Source organism: Ricinus communis, chromosome 1 (assembly GCF_019578655.1).
Source record: "Ricinus communis isolate WT05 ecotype wild-type chromosome 1, ASM1957865v1, whole genome shotgun sequence".
NCBI classification, from domain to species: Eukaryota; Viridiplantae; Streptophyta; class Magnoliopsida; order Malpighiales; family Euphorbiaceae; genus Ricinus; species Ricinus communis.
Genome location: NC_063256.1, coordinates 728,475 through 744,238, shown reverse-complemented (window position 1 = coordinate 744,238; position 15,764 = coordinate 728,475). Strand labels below are relative to the sequence as shown.

Below are 15,764 nucleotides of genomic sequence, written 5' to 3'. Positions count from 1 at the left end.
GTGTTTGTATTTTGTATATATGCTGTGTTTATGTAGGTTTCAGTTTTGCACTATTGCTTGTTATCCTTATCCTAGTCTTTCGCGAAACGAATGTTCAAGCGTGGAGCCTCGAAATGGGAAAAATGTTTATCCCTTGTTTTATAAGTAGTTAGCCTTTTGTGAAATCATCTGTATTTCCCTACACTGTTGATCGTTGTTGATTTAAACAAGAAAATTTGCTACATGTTTGTGTTTGTTGTGTGGGTTGAATATGAAATTTGTCTTGTTTACTCCATTAACAGTTGAAGAGTATTAAATATTTAATGTATATCATCGTATTAATTTTTAATTTCTACAGGAGATGAAATCGGCGGCGGGGCCAATGGTCTTGTCTGAAGTTGATTTTAAGCAAATGAAAATGACATTTATGAACATCCCATCTCGTCCAACGTCAATTGAGAAATGAACTAGACGATGATGCTACTCAGAAACCTGCTAGGAATTTTGGTGGTGGTGAAAATTGGAGCTTTGATTGTGTATACTGAGCTGACTTTGGATCTGCTAATCTTATTACATATTTGACTGTGCTTCTTAACTTTAATAATTCTCCTTGGCTTTACAAGTACAATTCTTTGGTAAAAGTTGAAATTAAAAATAAAATAAAATTAAAAAAGAAAAGCACTTTCTGAATTTCAAGTATTTTGAATAGGTGGCAATTTGCTGGCTGTTCACTGTACGGAGAGTCCGGATCGGATCTAAAGCCATCAGTAGCCTAAATCAAATGAGCCCCCACCAAGGATTCATGATCCACATGTAATGCGGGAGCTAGGCCCAGTGGTTACAACTAGTAGCTGCATGAAAAACATTGTCACAGTCAATTACTGATGACTAATGTTTGGACCCCGCCAACAGAGCAACTCTTTTATCATCATATCAACGCGAAATTGTACCATAAAAATCCTTCGCTGCAGGCTATACGATAGGGGTTCCAGTACGGAATAATCCCCTAAAATTCCTGGGCAGAAGGTCTATGCTTGTACAAATCACGACAAAGTTGAAGGGCAATAAATTTTGTTTTAAGGAAAATAAATTTACTTTAATTTAGGAGGAGATGAGATAAAGAAAATGGTGGGTGGATGTGGGCCTTTTCTTTTTTTTTTTTTTTCCTTTTTTAGATTTTGTGTGGGGCTATTACGCTTCTAAGCCTCACATGTTATGGGTCCAAGAAACTTATAGGTGGCTTGTTGTAATATTTTTGACAGCGACACAGATCCACCTATAATAATTCTAGCGTTTGCTGTCAAGTTACGTTATGTCGGCGAGATCGGTTTCAGACAAGCAGACTGCTTCTTTTTCTGTTTCTTTCCTTTTGTTTCGTTTCAACTGCGTCCTTACACAAGTCATTTCTTTTGTTTTTTCCCCCTCGTGCAGGACAATTGACAGTGGGTTATATGTGTTAAACATTAAAAGCAAGTTCCTTCAATAATAATATAATAGGGAGATTCAATTGTAAATCATAATGTTTAAAATAATTAATAAAATGGACCTTCGACTTGTAAAATCTGGACCTTAAGGGTTCTTTAGAGAAGTCAACCGAGTTGGGTCATATGACTACGACGTATGCTGCCTGCATCAAGAATTTAATTGTCGTTTATCAACGATTAATTGCCAATGTTTCCTTCGGTGATAATAGTTCAACAATTTGGTGCTTCATTCCACTTAAGATACATGCTTATGACATCTACGTTAACTCTCTTTTTTCCGTCGGGAAATTGTACAATGAGGCTGGTCTTTTACATCATGAAATGACAAACTAATTAGAAAAGTTTATTTTACAAATTATTATATATGCAGAAATCTTTTGTTTGCCCCATAAGTCATAACTAATTCATTATTTCAACAGTTTTATTTATGAGCATATTCGTTCATCAAAACACAGAAGGGTCTCTAATACGTATATAATGATCGTTTTGAAGGAAACAAGAATCTGTGAGAGAAAAACTTTGCCTGCGTTCTAAGTGAAGTGACACGACATAAAAAAACTGTGATCTGTATAAAAGCAACGTGGATGGTGAAGGTTTCTTGAAGGGTGCAGAGAGGAGCAAGCGCGCGCGCACACACACACACATATATATATATATATATATGTGTGTGTGGAATTCTGGTGCAGATCTTTGGTGGTCCCACTGATCAAGTCAAAGGGACTTGAGATGTTTTTGTTTTCCTTTAGGGATACACTTGCGTGTGGTTGCCGTGCTCAAAAGTTGCATACCTTGTCCTATTTACTTGCTACATTTTCATGGCCTTTTCTCCACACTGCATGTTCATGAGTTTGCCCTTATTTAAGGTTGCTTTATATATAGCTTTTCTTTCTTTCTTTCTTTCTTGTTTTTTTATCAAAACCCAATTCATATACATGATTGGATTGATTAAGGTTGGGTTTGTAGTTTTCTTTTCACTGGTTACACTAAGATCAATATACTAATCTTGATATCACTGGTTACACTGTTTTCGTCTTCATTAGTCTTGAATAAACCCACGTCTCCCACCATGTGAAGGTAGTTTCTGTAAGATCCTTCGACCAAAGTTAACCATAAGAGAAAAACCTTGTGTTTTAAGTAATATTATTTGCCTTTAACTTGAGCTAGCTATAGAACTACATAATGTTACCTTTCTTCTTCCCTTAACGTGTTTCTTTCTTCATGCTTTTTAGTGCGACGTTGACACCAATGGTCCTCACTCTTCGTTTCAAGGATGGGAAATTTTTGGCTTCTCATTTAATAGGTATGAAAATATACATACCCGTTGCATTTTATTATTATTATTATTATTATTTATTTATTTATTTTAAATGTATCTATTTATTAGTTTTATGTGTGTAAATCACTTAATTATTATGATGTATATACTTAGGCAAAGATAATAATTATTTTTAGAATTGGTGAAATTTTGATGAAAGTTAATTAAATAATAATGATAATTTTATGTTTAATTGTCACGCCGACCTCCATCCAAAGTGCATAACAAATATTAATCTGTTAATTTGTGCAAATTATTATTTTAATTTTCCACCAGTTTTAATAGGTTAAGAGTTTAGGTAATTTACTAAGTTAGATTGCATCAACTTTTCGCCTCAAAGTGGCAGGTCTTCATATATAATAGAGCTGGAAACAATAGATTCAAAGCGGATTAATTAATCATACATGAAAAGAAAGCAATATAAAATACAAGAACCCTACCAGCCTCCATTCTCCACATGATCTCTGTACTTGAACAGTGAAAGTCGATATTGCACGACATGGACCCCCATGACGTCCTCCTGGCGTAGCAATGGTAGTAGTTTTCGCAGATTGCTCATTGACAATTTCAATGACTATTAATGTATATTTAATAGTTTTTCTGATGCATTCTTTTTTTCTTTTTGAGAAATTCCTGATGCATTCTTGAATCTTGATGAGAAATGAAACGAAATTTGAAAATGGGTACTCTTTTCTTCTCCTTCTTTTATCTTTTATCTCTTCCCCACGTTCAACTTACAATTAAAAACTTTTGATCACCTCGTTGGTTACCATAATGATGGTAAAATATAAGAAATCTAAGGAGGGTACATTTCTATTGGAATCGAACTACCAAGTTTGTTGCATAATGATGGCCTTGTACCAACGGTCATTGAGCTCTGAAATGCTAAAATCATCTTTAAATTTGTGAATTTATGAGTTCCACCAATATTATGAGACCAATTAACTAAAAATGACAAAATGATGACCTTTGTTAGTTATCAATCATCTAACCGCTGTGGCCTAACCCAAAAAGAGGCAGATGGGTAGCTTTGCCAAACCCACCATATATATGATATATGACAATAAATATAACACTTTCACTTGCATTTGTCTATCAATTCCAGTGCTTTCTAGAAACCTTATTAATCAAAGAGACATGCGACGTGATGTTTTATTCAAATCTTCCATCCCCCATTATTTACTGAAGTGAAAATGCCAGACACTGGACAATTGTGATCCCTACGTTAGGGAGAGATTAAAAAAAAAAAAAAAAGACAATATGCCACTAAGAAAATAAGAATCGCAATATGTCTATTCGTGTTCTAATGTCTCATATTCTTATGTATGTTTTGCTCTCTTCAGCCTATTTGAAATGTATTAAATTACAGAATATAATTTCTCTCTTTCTAATATGATTTTGTTTTTGGATGTTGCTGCTTTTCTTTTAAATTTCCATAATTTATATTTTTGAAACGCATAATTTTATTATAATTAACTAAATTTATATTTATATTTTTAAAATACATAATTTTATTTAAAAGTCCTGTGTGATTTTTATATTTTATATTTACACATAATTTATATTTTAGTTAATTTTAATCGATATTCTTAAAATATCTTATACATTTAATCATATGCTAACTCAAATATGAATTTTTTATTTTTTATATGATGGATGATTTTAAAACGTCCATTAGAAAGAAAAAAAGAGGTGTGCCAAATGATTCATGTCTTGAATATCTCAAGTGGTATTAGTTGTCTACAATAAGAAAACGATCCACAAAATCGATCAATATCCGTTCCTTGTCAGCTCGTAATCTTAACATAATTAATAATTAAAACCATATGTTAAGATCCCCTTTTCAAGATTAGTATTAAAAAATATTAAGAAAACGGCATATGCTTATTGCTTTAATTAAAAGGTTCCACGGTGCACGCACGCTTAGAACAATTCGTAAGTGACGTCATCCAGCCTAATATTTTAAATTCTTCTTTTTTAAGAAATTTATTAATAATGTGACGCAGAGGGCTGGAAATATTTATCTTTCTTTAATCATAAAATTATATTTTCTTTATTGCAATAAAAAAAAGAAGAAAGATCGTGTCATTGTATTAATTAATTTATTTGTATGAATAAATCACATTTAATTTAGAGTCATACAAGTTAGAATGTTTAATTGAATTATCTGTTAAGATCTTAATATTAAAAAAATATAGAGATCTTTTTATTAATCGAATTAATTAGTTCCGCTATTGGACATAAATAAATAGTCTAATTATAGATCCACTGTAATAACAGGCAGCAGCCTTTTTTTGATTAAAAATGTTATTATTATTAGTAGTAGTTTTGTTGGTGAAGGAGTAGAGAGTAGAATGAGATGGGGAGTGTGATGATGGAAATGGAAGGGGGAATTGGAGGCCAGCAGATCTTTCCTTTTTTTATTATTGCTTTCTTTCTTATTGTGAATTCTTAAACAAAAAGCAGGCCTGGGCCCATGTGATGCTTATCAGCTTTTGTTTTGTACAATCTTGTGTATCACACCCTTCCTTTTTGTACTAATTGATCTCCACCTCTTATCAGACCCTCCCTCCCTTTATCTCACTCGATTTTGCTCTTCATTTCTAAAATATCTCCTCTCTCTCTCTCTCTCTCTCATTAAAACATTAATTATTTACCCAAATACATAACATTACTGCAATACTCCTAAATATAAGGAGGATAAAAAGTTATGGAAAGAAAAACAATTATTTGCAAGGGCAGAGACAGGTTGAATTTCCAAACTTTGATTATGTATATTCAGATTATTATAATCCAAGCTTTTCTTTTAAGTGCAATAATCTCCGTAATTCTTATATAGAAATCAACTGTAAGAAATTAGTTTAATAAAATTATTTAAAGTTGTTATTGATATAATTAATTACCAAAACACCACTTAATAAAAAAAACAAAAAAATATTAGGTGGAATAATTCAGATATATATATATATATATATATATATATATATATATAAAAGCTTATTTTAAGATTAATTTTCTTAACATTATTCTATATTCTATATATTAAAGAGATAAATACTTTTAAAAAAAAATAAGTAGTCATGAACTATATAATATTTTTTAATAATCGTCTTAAAAATAAAAGTTTATATGATAAGAGACTTAAATTTGAGATATCTCATCCGAAAAGTATATATATTTTTTGTATTTAATTTTTACATTAGACGGTATTAAAAATAAAAAAAATTTAATTAAGAAATTTAAAAATAAAATTGAATAACTCAGTAAATAAATCTAAACTAATAAAAAATAATTGCTAAAATATCTGAATTTGAAACTGCTATTATAAATCAGATAAGCTAACAACAATCACTTAAAAAGATTACTGAAGAACTAGCCGGTCGTCTTAGCAAGTAGTCAAAACAGTCTCCAAAGGTGAGCAGTAGCTACGCGGCATTGTACCTTTTTATTAATGATAATTCCAAATTGCCCGCTAGAATAAAGACATTTAGATCCCTTTCCTATTACAGACAGACATCAACAGTTACGAAATTGACCCTTTTAAGCGTTTCTTTACTTCCATTTTAATCGCTTGGAAAGAAAATAAATATATTTATCCTCTATACACCACCGTCTATTCACTCTTTTTTCAGTTGATTTGCCATATTAATTACATTTTCTTAAGCCATTGATGTGAGATTGACACATTCGCATTTGTTTTGAATGAGGTGATATGCCTCAACTCAGCATTATATGTCAATTCTCACTTAATCATTGTAAATTAGTTTCAACATTTTATAATTAAAATTAAACAGTAAGAATTTTTAATTTTGTGTATGCTTTTATTTTAAAATTGATAAAAAAATAATCCGTATTCATTAATTTAATTGAATTATCTATATTGCAATATAAATACCGTGTAAATATTCGTTTTCTTGCTGGGTATGTAGGCAATGTAAGTAAGACTTGTAAACTATCGAAGTGAAAGGCACGACCTTTCTCAGGAGCGTGGAGGAGCCAACTGAAACTTCCAATTGCATATGGCAGACGGAAGGACCAGAAGAAGACAAACAAGGAAAGAAAAAAGCAACGGAAAAAAACAAGCTAAGCCAAGGATAGAACTGTCATTTCACCCATCAAAAGAAATTTTAAGGTTCACATATCTCTCTCTACTAACTGAAAACGACTGCAAGCAAACCTGTGTGTATATGTTTTCTTTTCTTGTGTACTTATTAAATATTTATTGTGTGGGATTTTAAACACCGACTGAAAGACCATTGCTATTTCTTTTATACATCTTTATCTATAATCTCTTTATATATAGACTACAGTTGCTCTGCTAGTTATCTCTCTCTCTTCTTTCTTGGGCTTTGTTTCTTAGCTATAATCTTACTAGTATTGTGTATCTATATATAATAATACTATTCTGCAGATTGGAAAGAAAAGCTTTCTTTGCCTAGCACCCCTCCATCAATGGTGGATCTTCAAACTGTATGTTGCATGTGCGGCGACGTCGGTTTCCCCGACAAACTCTTCTGTTGCAACAAATGCCGCCACCGCTTTCAACATTCGTATGTTTCTCTCCTCCTCCTCCTCCCCTTCTATCATCATCATCGTCATCGTCATTTGACATCTCCTCCGCAGATAAAAACAGAAACATATAATGTTTATGTATATAATATATATGTATCATTCTCGGTCATGCGTCATCATGGTCATTTTTGATAGCCACCCATAACTGAATTCATTTCTTTCTCACCGAAGTTGGACATATTTTTGTTTTTCCATACCCACCAATCACCTTGTCAACCACACCACCCACCGCCACAGTAACTCAGCCATACAATAATCATACATGATCACGACCGAGTTTTATTTTGTTTATGCAGCTTTTGCTCTTCTAGTTTATGAAAATCTCGAGTCCATGTTTTAGGTATTGCAGCAACTACTACAGAGAGTTGTCAGAGCCGATTGAGCTATGTGATTGGTGCCAAAGCGAAGAAAGGAACGCCAGGCATGGAAACTCTTCGAAAAAATCAGTAACTGGACATGATATAGGAGGAGTCACAAACCGATCCGAGTATTCAGGTGACAAAATCAAGCAACACGATCGCGAAGACAGCACCGCCGAGAAAGGAAAGAGCCCAAGTGGTGCGCCTTCTCCCAGAACAGCTACCCGCAGGTACAAACTTCTCAAGGATGTCATGTGTTAGAAGAGGAATTGTTCTTGGGTGTTCATATAATAGCAAATACTAACTCTCTCTCTCTCTCTCTCTCTATATATATATATATATATATATATATATATATATATTACAAGCTGTTTCTTGAGTGGTTCTACCTTCTTCTTCTTCTTGTCTTTCTTTTTTGAGTTGTTTTAATGCTATGTTTTGATGATCATGGAGATCAGTAAGTTCTTAATAAAAAATAATGCGCACTTTTTCTTGGATACAAAACGGTGGCACAAGTTCTTAAGCTCCTCCCTCTTTTCTCCAGAATTCCTTTTGTACTATGGTCTTGCTAGCCAGGTTGTTCCACTTATAAAGATTATATAGGTTTCGTGCAAGAAAAATGGTTGAGCAAAAAATAACATAATTGGGTTGGTATTCGACAAAATAAAGAATCTGATTCGGGCAAAAAAAAACAAACAAACATCTATTATATGTTTAAAATAATCAAACAGTGATCAAGACACAGTGTTGGATAAGCATGAGCAAACAAATATGTCGTTGGTGGTCTCTAGCGTCTAGCCAAAAAAAAAAAGATAGGTGAGCTGATCAATCTTGCTACATAGTTAAGGTGGACTGATAAATAGATATATATGTAGGGTTTGTCTGTCATAGCAGGGTCCTTGGGAGGAGTTGCACCTCTCTTATTTCATTTGCTTTTTGTTGAGCCCCTTGAGGAGAATTGAATGCACTTTGGGTACCTTTTGCCCAAAGAATAGAATTCATAGTACCCAAACCTGCTAACTTTTACAGATTCATTGAAAGCCTTTAAATGCTAGGCCCCCGTCATTGTTGGCGGAAGGAAACTAGAAAGGCTAAAGAAATATATATATTTATAACGAGAGGAATTTTCTTTTCGAAAGATATCAATTGGAGAAGAGTTGAAGTCATAGTGGGTTTTAGGCCATTCATTCAAGTCTTAAACTTCCTGATATTTTCCTTACTTTGCATGATCTTGTAGTACTGTGGTTGACCCTCAATTTTTTGAAATATCTCTAAAGTACACAAGCTGATAAAGGTCTCGTCCACTGTATATATTTTGGCCATTTATGATAAACCAACAAAACCTTCTTCTAATTGGGTATCTTTATCTAATATACATATAACAATAAAGCCATCAACCTTTTTCCTTCCATAATCTCTTTATTTTCCTTCATTATTCTATTGATCTTTGCCAATTGGATTATTCGCTATTTTACTTTCTCTAACCACTCTCTGTCGAATGCTTAGCTGACTTTCATGTGAACCTAATTTGAAGATGAAGGCAACTCGCATCACTATAAATAACGAAATTATGACCCAGTAGTATCTGTCCTCTCTTTCCTTTATTTCCACACTATCATCAATACTCACATGATTTGCTTGCTCTTTTCATTACGAAAAAACTCAAAATCTTGGATACTTTTAAACATATTTGCTGTTTTCTCTTTATTTGCTCTATAAGCTTATCATCCTTTTCGTGGTTTTATCAACAGTTAATATGCCAGAGTATTTTTCTTTTCCTGGAGTTAGCACAAATATTATCAAGAGTGAACATGCAATCTTGTTTTTTTATTGGAGTATTATTCTTACCGCCTTTGTTTCTTTTCCGATGAATTCTTTCAAGTTACATTCGTGCTAGTGTTCGAGACAAGCAGATAAAGATGCCATCATTAACTTTTATTATGATAGTTGATATGGATGATGTAGCAAGAAAACCATAAATTAATAATATGTACATGGATCTGGGGTTCAAAAAAATAAGGAAAAAAAATCTTCTTATAGGAAGTGAAAATCACAAACATGCAAAGAAATCTACTATGAAGATACTAAATGATTACTTGTTTGCCTTCAGGAAGAAAAGAAATTGAAAAGGTTGGCTAATTAAGGCAGTAAGTTCATATTCTTCGTTGATAATTATAAAATGAATCTCTTCTAGCCAATAGAAACCAAGTTTCTTCGAAGTTTACATAATAAAGTGGTGAAATTTAGTCTATTGAGGCTTCAATTAGTCCCAGATAACATCGCTGAAGGTGGGGCATGCACTATCTCAGTCGACAATCACTATAAAACATGGTTTATATTATATGTTTTACTTGGTTGACCTACTTGTAATTAGTAAAGCTAGGTTGAATCTTGTGACCTTGAACAGTTCTGCAATTAAAAAGTTACTAAGTTGACATTCTATTGTAGCAACACTTGGATATCATTAATATCGAAAACGTCAACCCTTAAAACTTTTTACTGTTTGTTTTGGGAGAAATGATCATATGATCAAAGCCCATTAACCCATTATTATAAAAGTATGATACAACTTTGATGGAGTGGGGTTATTTACTCTGGCAAACACAAGGTATGATTAGAACGATGTTAATTAGGTTAGGTTTCCAATACACAAGCTAAAACTGTATGGTGGTCAAAGGTCTTACTATAAAAGAATTGTGCAAATATATATGTGGCGGTCGTTTTATCCTCGAGTGCGAGACAGAGTGAGAGAATGGTCCCTCACGGTTGTCGAGGAAAAGGCACAGAGGAATGAGAGAGAAGTTTTCGGCCATATACGATATTGCCCTTCATATATGGACGGGGGCCGGGGGAAGTGGGGGCTTGGAAGTTGGGGCCGGTTGCCAAAAGAAGAGCCGGGGACCATATGAAACCATATATAAGACCTATGGCCTAAATAAGCTAAGCAACTTATAGCCTACCTAACTGGAACTTATTAACAAGCTGTACAACACTGATATACCACTGAATGGGTAAATGTTACATTTACGGTATTTTATTTTTAATAACAGCAATGAATATTTTAGCAAGTATGATAGAAAAATAATATGGTCAATCATTAAATTTTATAATTTATAATAAAAAAATATTAAAATTTTAATTTTAAAAGATACATAGATCGCATATGTTTATAACAGATCAAATGTTTTACATTTTTGTTATAAAGTATAAAATTTAATGACCATATATGTAATTTATCTTCTAAATGTGCTGAAAAAATTCATAAGTATTATTAAAATTAAAATTTAGCAATCATATAATTATAAATAAAAAATTTAGTATATCTTTATTATAAAATATAAAAATTAGTGGTCCTCAATGAAATTTGCTCAGTTCCATATATATATATATATATTTTCCTATAGCTTTCCTTTCACATTAGTTGGGATAGAAATGCGTAAACCTTCTACATTCCAGTTTAAAATCCATAAGGTCTACTGGAACACGTAAATTCTCTCTTTCGTTTGTTTTTTGGAACCATAAAGAATAAAAGAATAACGACGCTCAAGGATTTTACTTAGTTCATTCACGTACCAAAAAATTTAAGCCGAATTACTTAGCTCCTCAATATTTCTAACTGTGTACCAATAAGGCCTAAATTCTAGTTAGTTTAATCATCAACTTATGTCAGTCTTACATCTTTCATTCTCAACTGGCATAAGATTATATCCTTCTACAACTGCAACTGGGACTAGCATAGTTGTATACAGATGATAAATCTTTATTCATCCCTGACTAAACCTTGGCATGCCTCTCTAATGCGCACAATTATAGATGGGTATATCTCTTTTGCTAGGCCAAACTTTTAAATAAACCCAGGATCTGCCCACTATTAAGTTTTCTTCTTCTTTCATAGAATATTGAATTGGATATGTAGAAATGTTCTCACCTAAGCTTAGGTTCATCTTGTACTCAAATGGCTCAAGCCATTTCATTTAATTCACCTGTCAACTTATATGAAAAACTGATAATAAATTATTGTTCAAGAAAGACTTTGAAGAACTTAGACATTTTGAAGTATTGTTCATAAAAAAAGGGAAAATCCCTCAGTATTTTCGGATGCATTAATGCATGAGAATAAAGAAGCTAATGATATGAATATCCATTGAACTTGAAAATTAAGCAAGAATAAACTATATTAATACTGATAAATTTAAACCAAAATTTTAAAACTAATAGATGAGACCTAAAATAATTTTGTATACATGACACCATTTACCTTTATAATTCATTATAAACAAAAGCAAATTTTTATTTTCTAATTCTAGAAAATTTAGAATTATATATACATATATAGCTCCGCAGTAACCATCTTAAACTACAATATCTATAATAAAATATATATATATATATAGTCATAACATCTTACTAGGTTCCATTGCAAAATGGATTCAAATTCTGAAAGTTAGAAGTTTCCAATTAAAAGAAAAAAAATCTCTTTCGGCTTTTGACAAAATCACCTAGACCTTTATCATATAATATATTAAATTTATTAATTTTTATTTTATAACTTTGAAATATTTTATTTTAAATTAAATTACATAATACAATTAAAATTGATTTTAAATGATTATTTTTATTATAAAAATAATTTACGTATGTTAAATTTTTTAATTGTAAATAATTTTTTATATCAAATTAGCATAGTAATCTTTAAAAAAAAAAAGTTGCTCATGGACTATTATTTTGGGCCAATTTTGGGCCCCAAGTTGGTATCCACATGTATACTACATATGTAAATATCTAATGAAAGAGAATCGGTATTGGATTTTACGGTGTCGCATTTTACTAAATAAATAATATGTATTAATTGATTTTAAATGATATAATATTATTTAATATTTAAAAATAAGATATTTATATATATGTTATATTTTTATTAATTATAATATATTCATTAAATTCCTTTTTTTCTGTAATGGCAGCCCCTAAAGCGATGGACAGCCGCCCATTTTGATTGTAATACAAAGATTATGATTGGTTAAGACTTATCTTTGACTTTAACACTGTCTTAATGGAATAATGCATGGAAAAAGCGAAAAAACATATTCTATTATTCTTTTTTTTTTTTTCTATTGTTAATAATTTATCTGGATTAAAAGTATTATTATAGTTAAAGAAAGAGAGAGGAGAAGTGAAAAGTGAGTTTGGGTTCTGAGCAGCCGCAGTTGGTGAACAAAATTATAATTTGAACCACCTGATGGGGACGTCCCCTTTGCTTTTCAGGTGGCTTTCACTCTATAAATCCATTCCATTTTCTTACTCTATGTTATTAACATGTTCAATTGAATGCCTTATTATGGTCTGCTCCATTAGACAATTCTTCTCGTTGTAGCAGTCAGGCTTGACCTTTTAATTATATAACCATTAATAAATGCTGTTGGAAATTTTCTTCTTCTTTCTTTATTCTTTTTTAACAATTTTATACACACCTTACGATCAAATATTCATTTTTATAGCAATTACAAAGTATTATAAAGATATCAGAACATTTTATCCAAATAATTTATTATTGCTTGTGATTAATGTATACTAAACCACTTAAAACTCTGGATAATTAAATTTTTTTTTGTTCATATCAAGAAATAAAATTAGCATTCAAGAACACACAGATAACAATATAAAAATATTTTTTTTTTCGTTTAACTAAGATCTCAAATTTGAATTTTAAATATATAGTTATATGAAAACTCTTAAAAGAATACTTCACCACAAGTAGGAGTCCTATCCAATACGTTCTAAATTAACACTATATATATATCTATATAAAAGAAAGTTAGCTATTAATTGCTTATATTTGAAAAAAGTTTTGATGCAGGGGTGTTAGATTTTCAATCATTTTATCCATCTTAAACTAGTCCACCTAGCCTCTTTCTCAAACGCCATGATTGAGAATGCATGGTAATTAAGAAGAGATGCGTGTGTTTCACCAAACCATTTTTGGACATTCTATTCCTAATCCTCATCAAGCAATCACCAAACATTTATTCTTTCAATAAACTAAACCTTAATATTTATGACGTAAGACTCACATATTAATATCATATTAAATCTGACACCATGATTGTCTTTCTTGAATAAATCCGGAAAAGGGAAAAAAAGATGCACACAAATGATTTGCTAATGCAAGAATACGTCTAAGCAAGCATTAATTATTAGCTTTTGATATCACACAAAATCATTAAAAGAATGTGCAAAAGAAAAGGGAAAAACCACTAATTCAAAGAATAAAGACAATTAGGATTTTACATACCCTATTTTGTATATCTATACGTCTGTTTGATTCTATATATGCACGGGAGATTAAAACAAAAGGAAAAAGAATTTAAGAAACTTTACATGCAGAAAGAAAGTAATATGTATATCAATGTTAACAACGTCGTAGTCAAAGTGGCCCATGGAGAAGATGTAATTCTAAGACGAACGGCTTGATTAGTAGAAATATCAGACTCTAACAGAGAACCAAGTGTGTAATTAGGGTTAGATCCATAAAGAGCTTGAACTCCTTGTATATCATCAACACTCAAATCCACCTTCTTCTTTCTAGGTTTCAAACTAGGGTACATTACTGCTTCTTTAACAGAAGAATGCGCCAGTCCTAACAAATGCCCAATTTCATGCACAGCCACTGATTCTAAATCAACTGCGACCTTTGATTTCTCCGATTCGAAATCAACGGCCCAAGTTTCCGCTGCATCAAGATGAAATTTTCCACTCTCCGGTGAAAAAGAGTGTGCCAACACCCCTAATATCCCATCAAATGGTTCTCCGTCACCATGATCACCGTTATAAAATCCTATCTTGATATCAGCATAACTATAATCACTTATCTCTATAAAGCTCACTGGAATCACCGATTCCCATCGACTAAAAGCACGTTTAAACACCTCCTGTAAATCTGATATCTTCAAGTAGCTGATTAAATTCTCCGGTGAGAATGCATACGTTAGATTCATCGGTATGTCGCGACCCCACCTCGGTTTCCCCGGAAAATACACGTAATTTCTTGAAACATGCAGTTTGTGTCCCGTATCTGGTACACCACATCTCGGTGCCATTAATTGTGATACAGTATTAAAATCAAGCTCACCAGTAATTGGAAGGCCTAATTTAGCTTGATACCGGAAAACCGCTGATTCGAGCGGGACATCAAAAGTATCTGTTATGTTGTCGAAATCTCGTAGGGGGAGATACCCGAAATGGTGGAAGTATCTTTTGAGCTGGGACATGCCGCTGACGTGGCTACCTCTCCTGGCGTTGAGAAAGATATTAAAATTGCGCCACGTATAGTTGTTAATGTTGTAATAGTTACTGGCACTTGTTGCTGGTGGAGTTTGTGAAAATTCCGGTATTGGTCTAGAGGCGATGCATGGCGAATTGAGGAGGAGAAAAGTGACAAGGAAAGTGTAGAGATAGCAAGGAAGCATGTTGTGGTAGTAAGGTTGGTGGTGTTTGATGAGTTTGGATTATTGTAGGTGAAGAGGGAAAGCTTTATTATAAAGAAAGTGTGGTGGGTTTCAGTGATAGTAATTATTACATAGGATTTAATGTATAATAGACATACGACTAATTTAGGACTAATGAGAAGATGAGATAATTAAGAGCTAGATTTTTTTTAATTTTCGTTTTTCCACTGGTGGTCCTTTGGATGTTTGAGATTCTTTTATATAGCCTAGTCTTTTTAAGGATTTGATGATGATTAATTTATTCTCCATTGTTGGGTTACTAAGATATCTTACCATATGAGTATCTAATGTCTCAACAATTTTGCATCTTACGTTAAGATTTCCAGAGAACATTGACTGCCATCAAGTCCTCTTTTGGGAAACAATTTTAGTGATCAATTGGACAAAATTGGGTCGGCTGTCTCAATTTTCCTCGACTCTATTGCTTGTAGAGATAACACCTCATTTAACCCTTATTCAATTCTTTAAACAAAACTATGTATAATAAGAACAACGCATTACCCATTAAATTCTCTACGAATTGCAACAAAAAGAATGTTCTTTTTTATGT

General features: G+C 32.1%; 2 protein-coding genes across 2 annotated transcripts; one reads left to right on the top strand and one right to left on the bottom strand.

Annotated features, from left to right (window-relative positions):
- The first annotated feature begins 7,026 nt into the window (after window positions 1-7,026).
- Window positions 7,027-8,208, top strand: LOC8265835. The gene is made up of 2 exons (XM_002511594.4): window positions 7,027-7,328; window positions 7,691-8,208. Exons 1-2 carry the CDS (start codon window positions 7,231-7,233, stop codon window positions 7,968-7,970), a joined length of 378 nt encoding a protein of 125 aa, XP_002511640.1. The 5' UTR covers window positions 7,027-7,230; the 3' UTR covers window positions 7,971-8,208.
- A 5,732-nt stretch (window positions 8,209-13,940) lies between these two features.
- On the bottom strand, window positions 13,941-15,653 carry LOC8265834 (metalloendoproteinase 4-MMP). Its single transcript, XM_002511593.4, has one exon. The coding sequence runs from the start codon at window positions 15,173-15,175 to the stop codon at window positions 14,084-14,086; it is 1,092 nt and encodes a 363-aa protein (XP_002511639.2). The 5' UTR covers window positions 15,176-15,653; the 3' UTR covers window positions 13,941-14,083.
- Window positions 15,654-15,764: the final 111 nt, after the last annotated feature.

What these genes read in the sequence shown, in the direction of transcription:
- LOC8265835 (XM_002511594.4), top strand. Translation starts at nt 7,231, where the DNA reads ATGGTGGATCTTCAAACTGTATGTTGCATGTGCGGCGACGTCGGTTTC. An exon ending in CGCCACCGCTTTCAACATTC is followed by an intron (nt 7,329 to 7,690) that starts GTATGTTTCTCT and finishes TCCATGTTTTAG; the next exon opens with GTATTGCAGCAACTACTACA.
- LOC8265834 (XM_002511593.4), bottom strand. Translation starts at nt 15,175, where the DNA reads ATGCTTCCTTGCTATCTCTACACTTTCCTTGTCACTTTTCTCCTCCTC.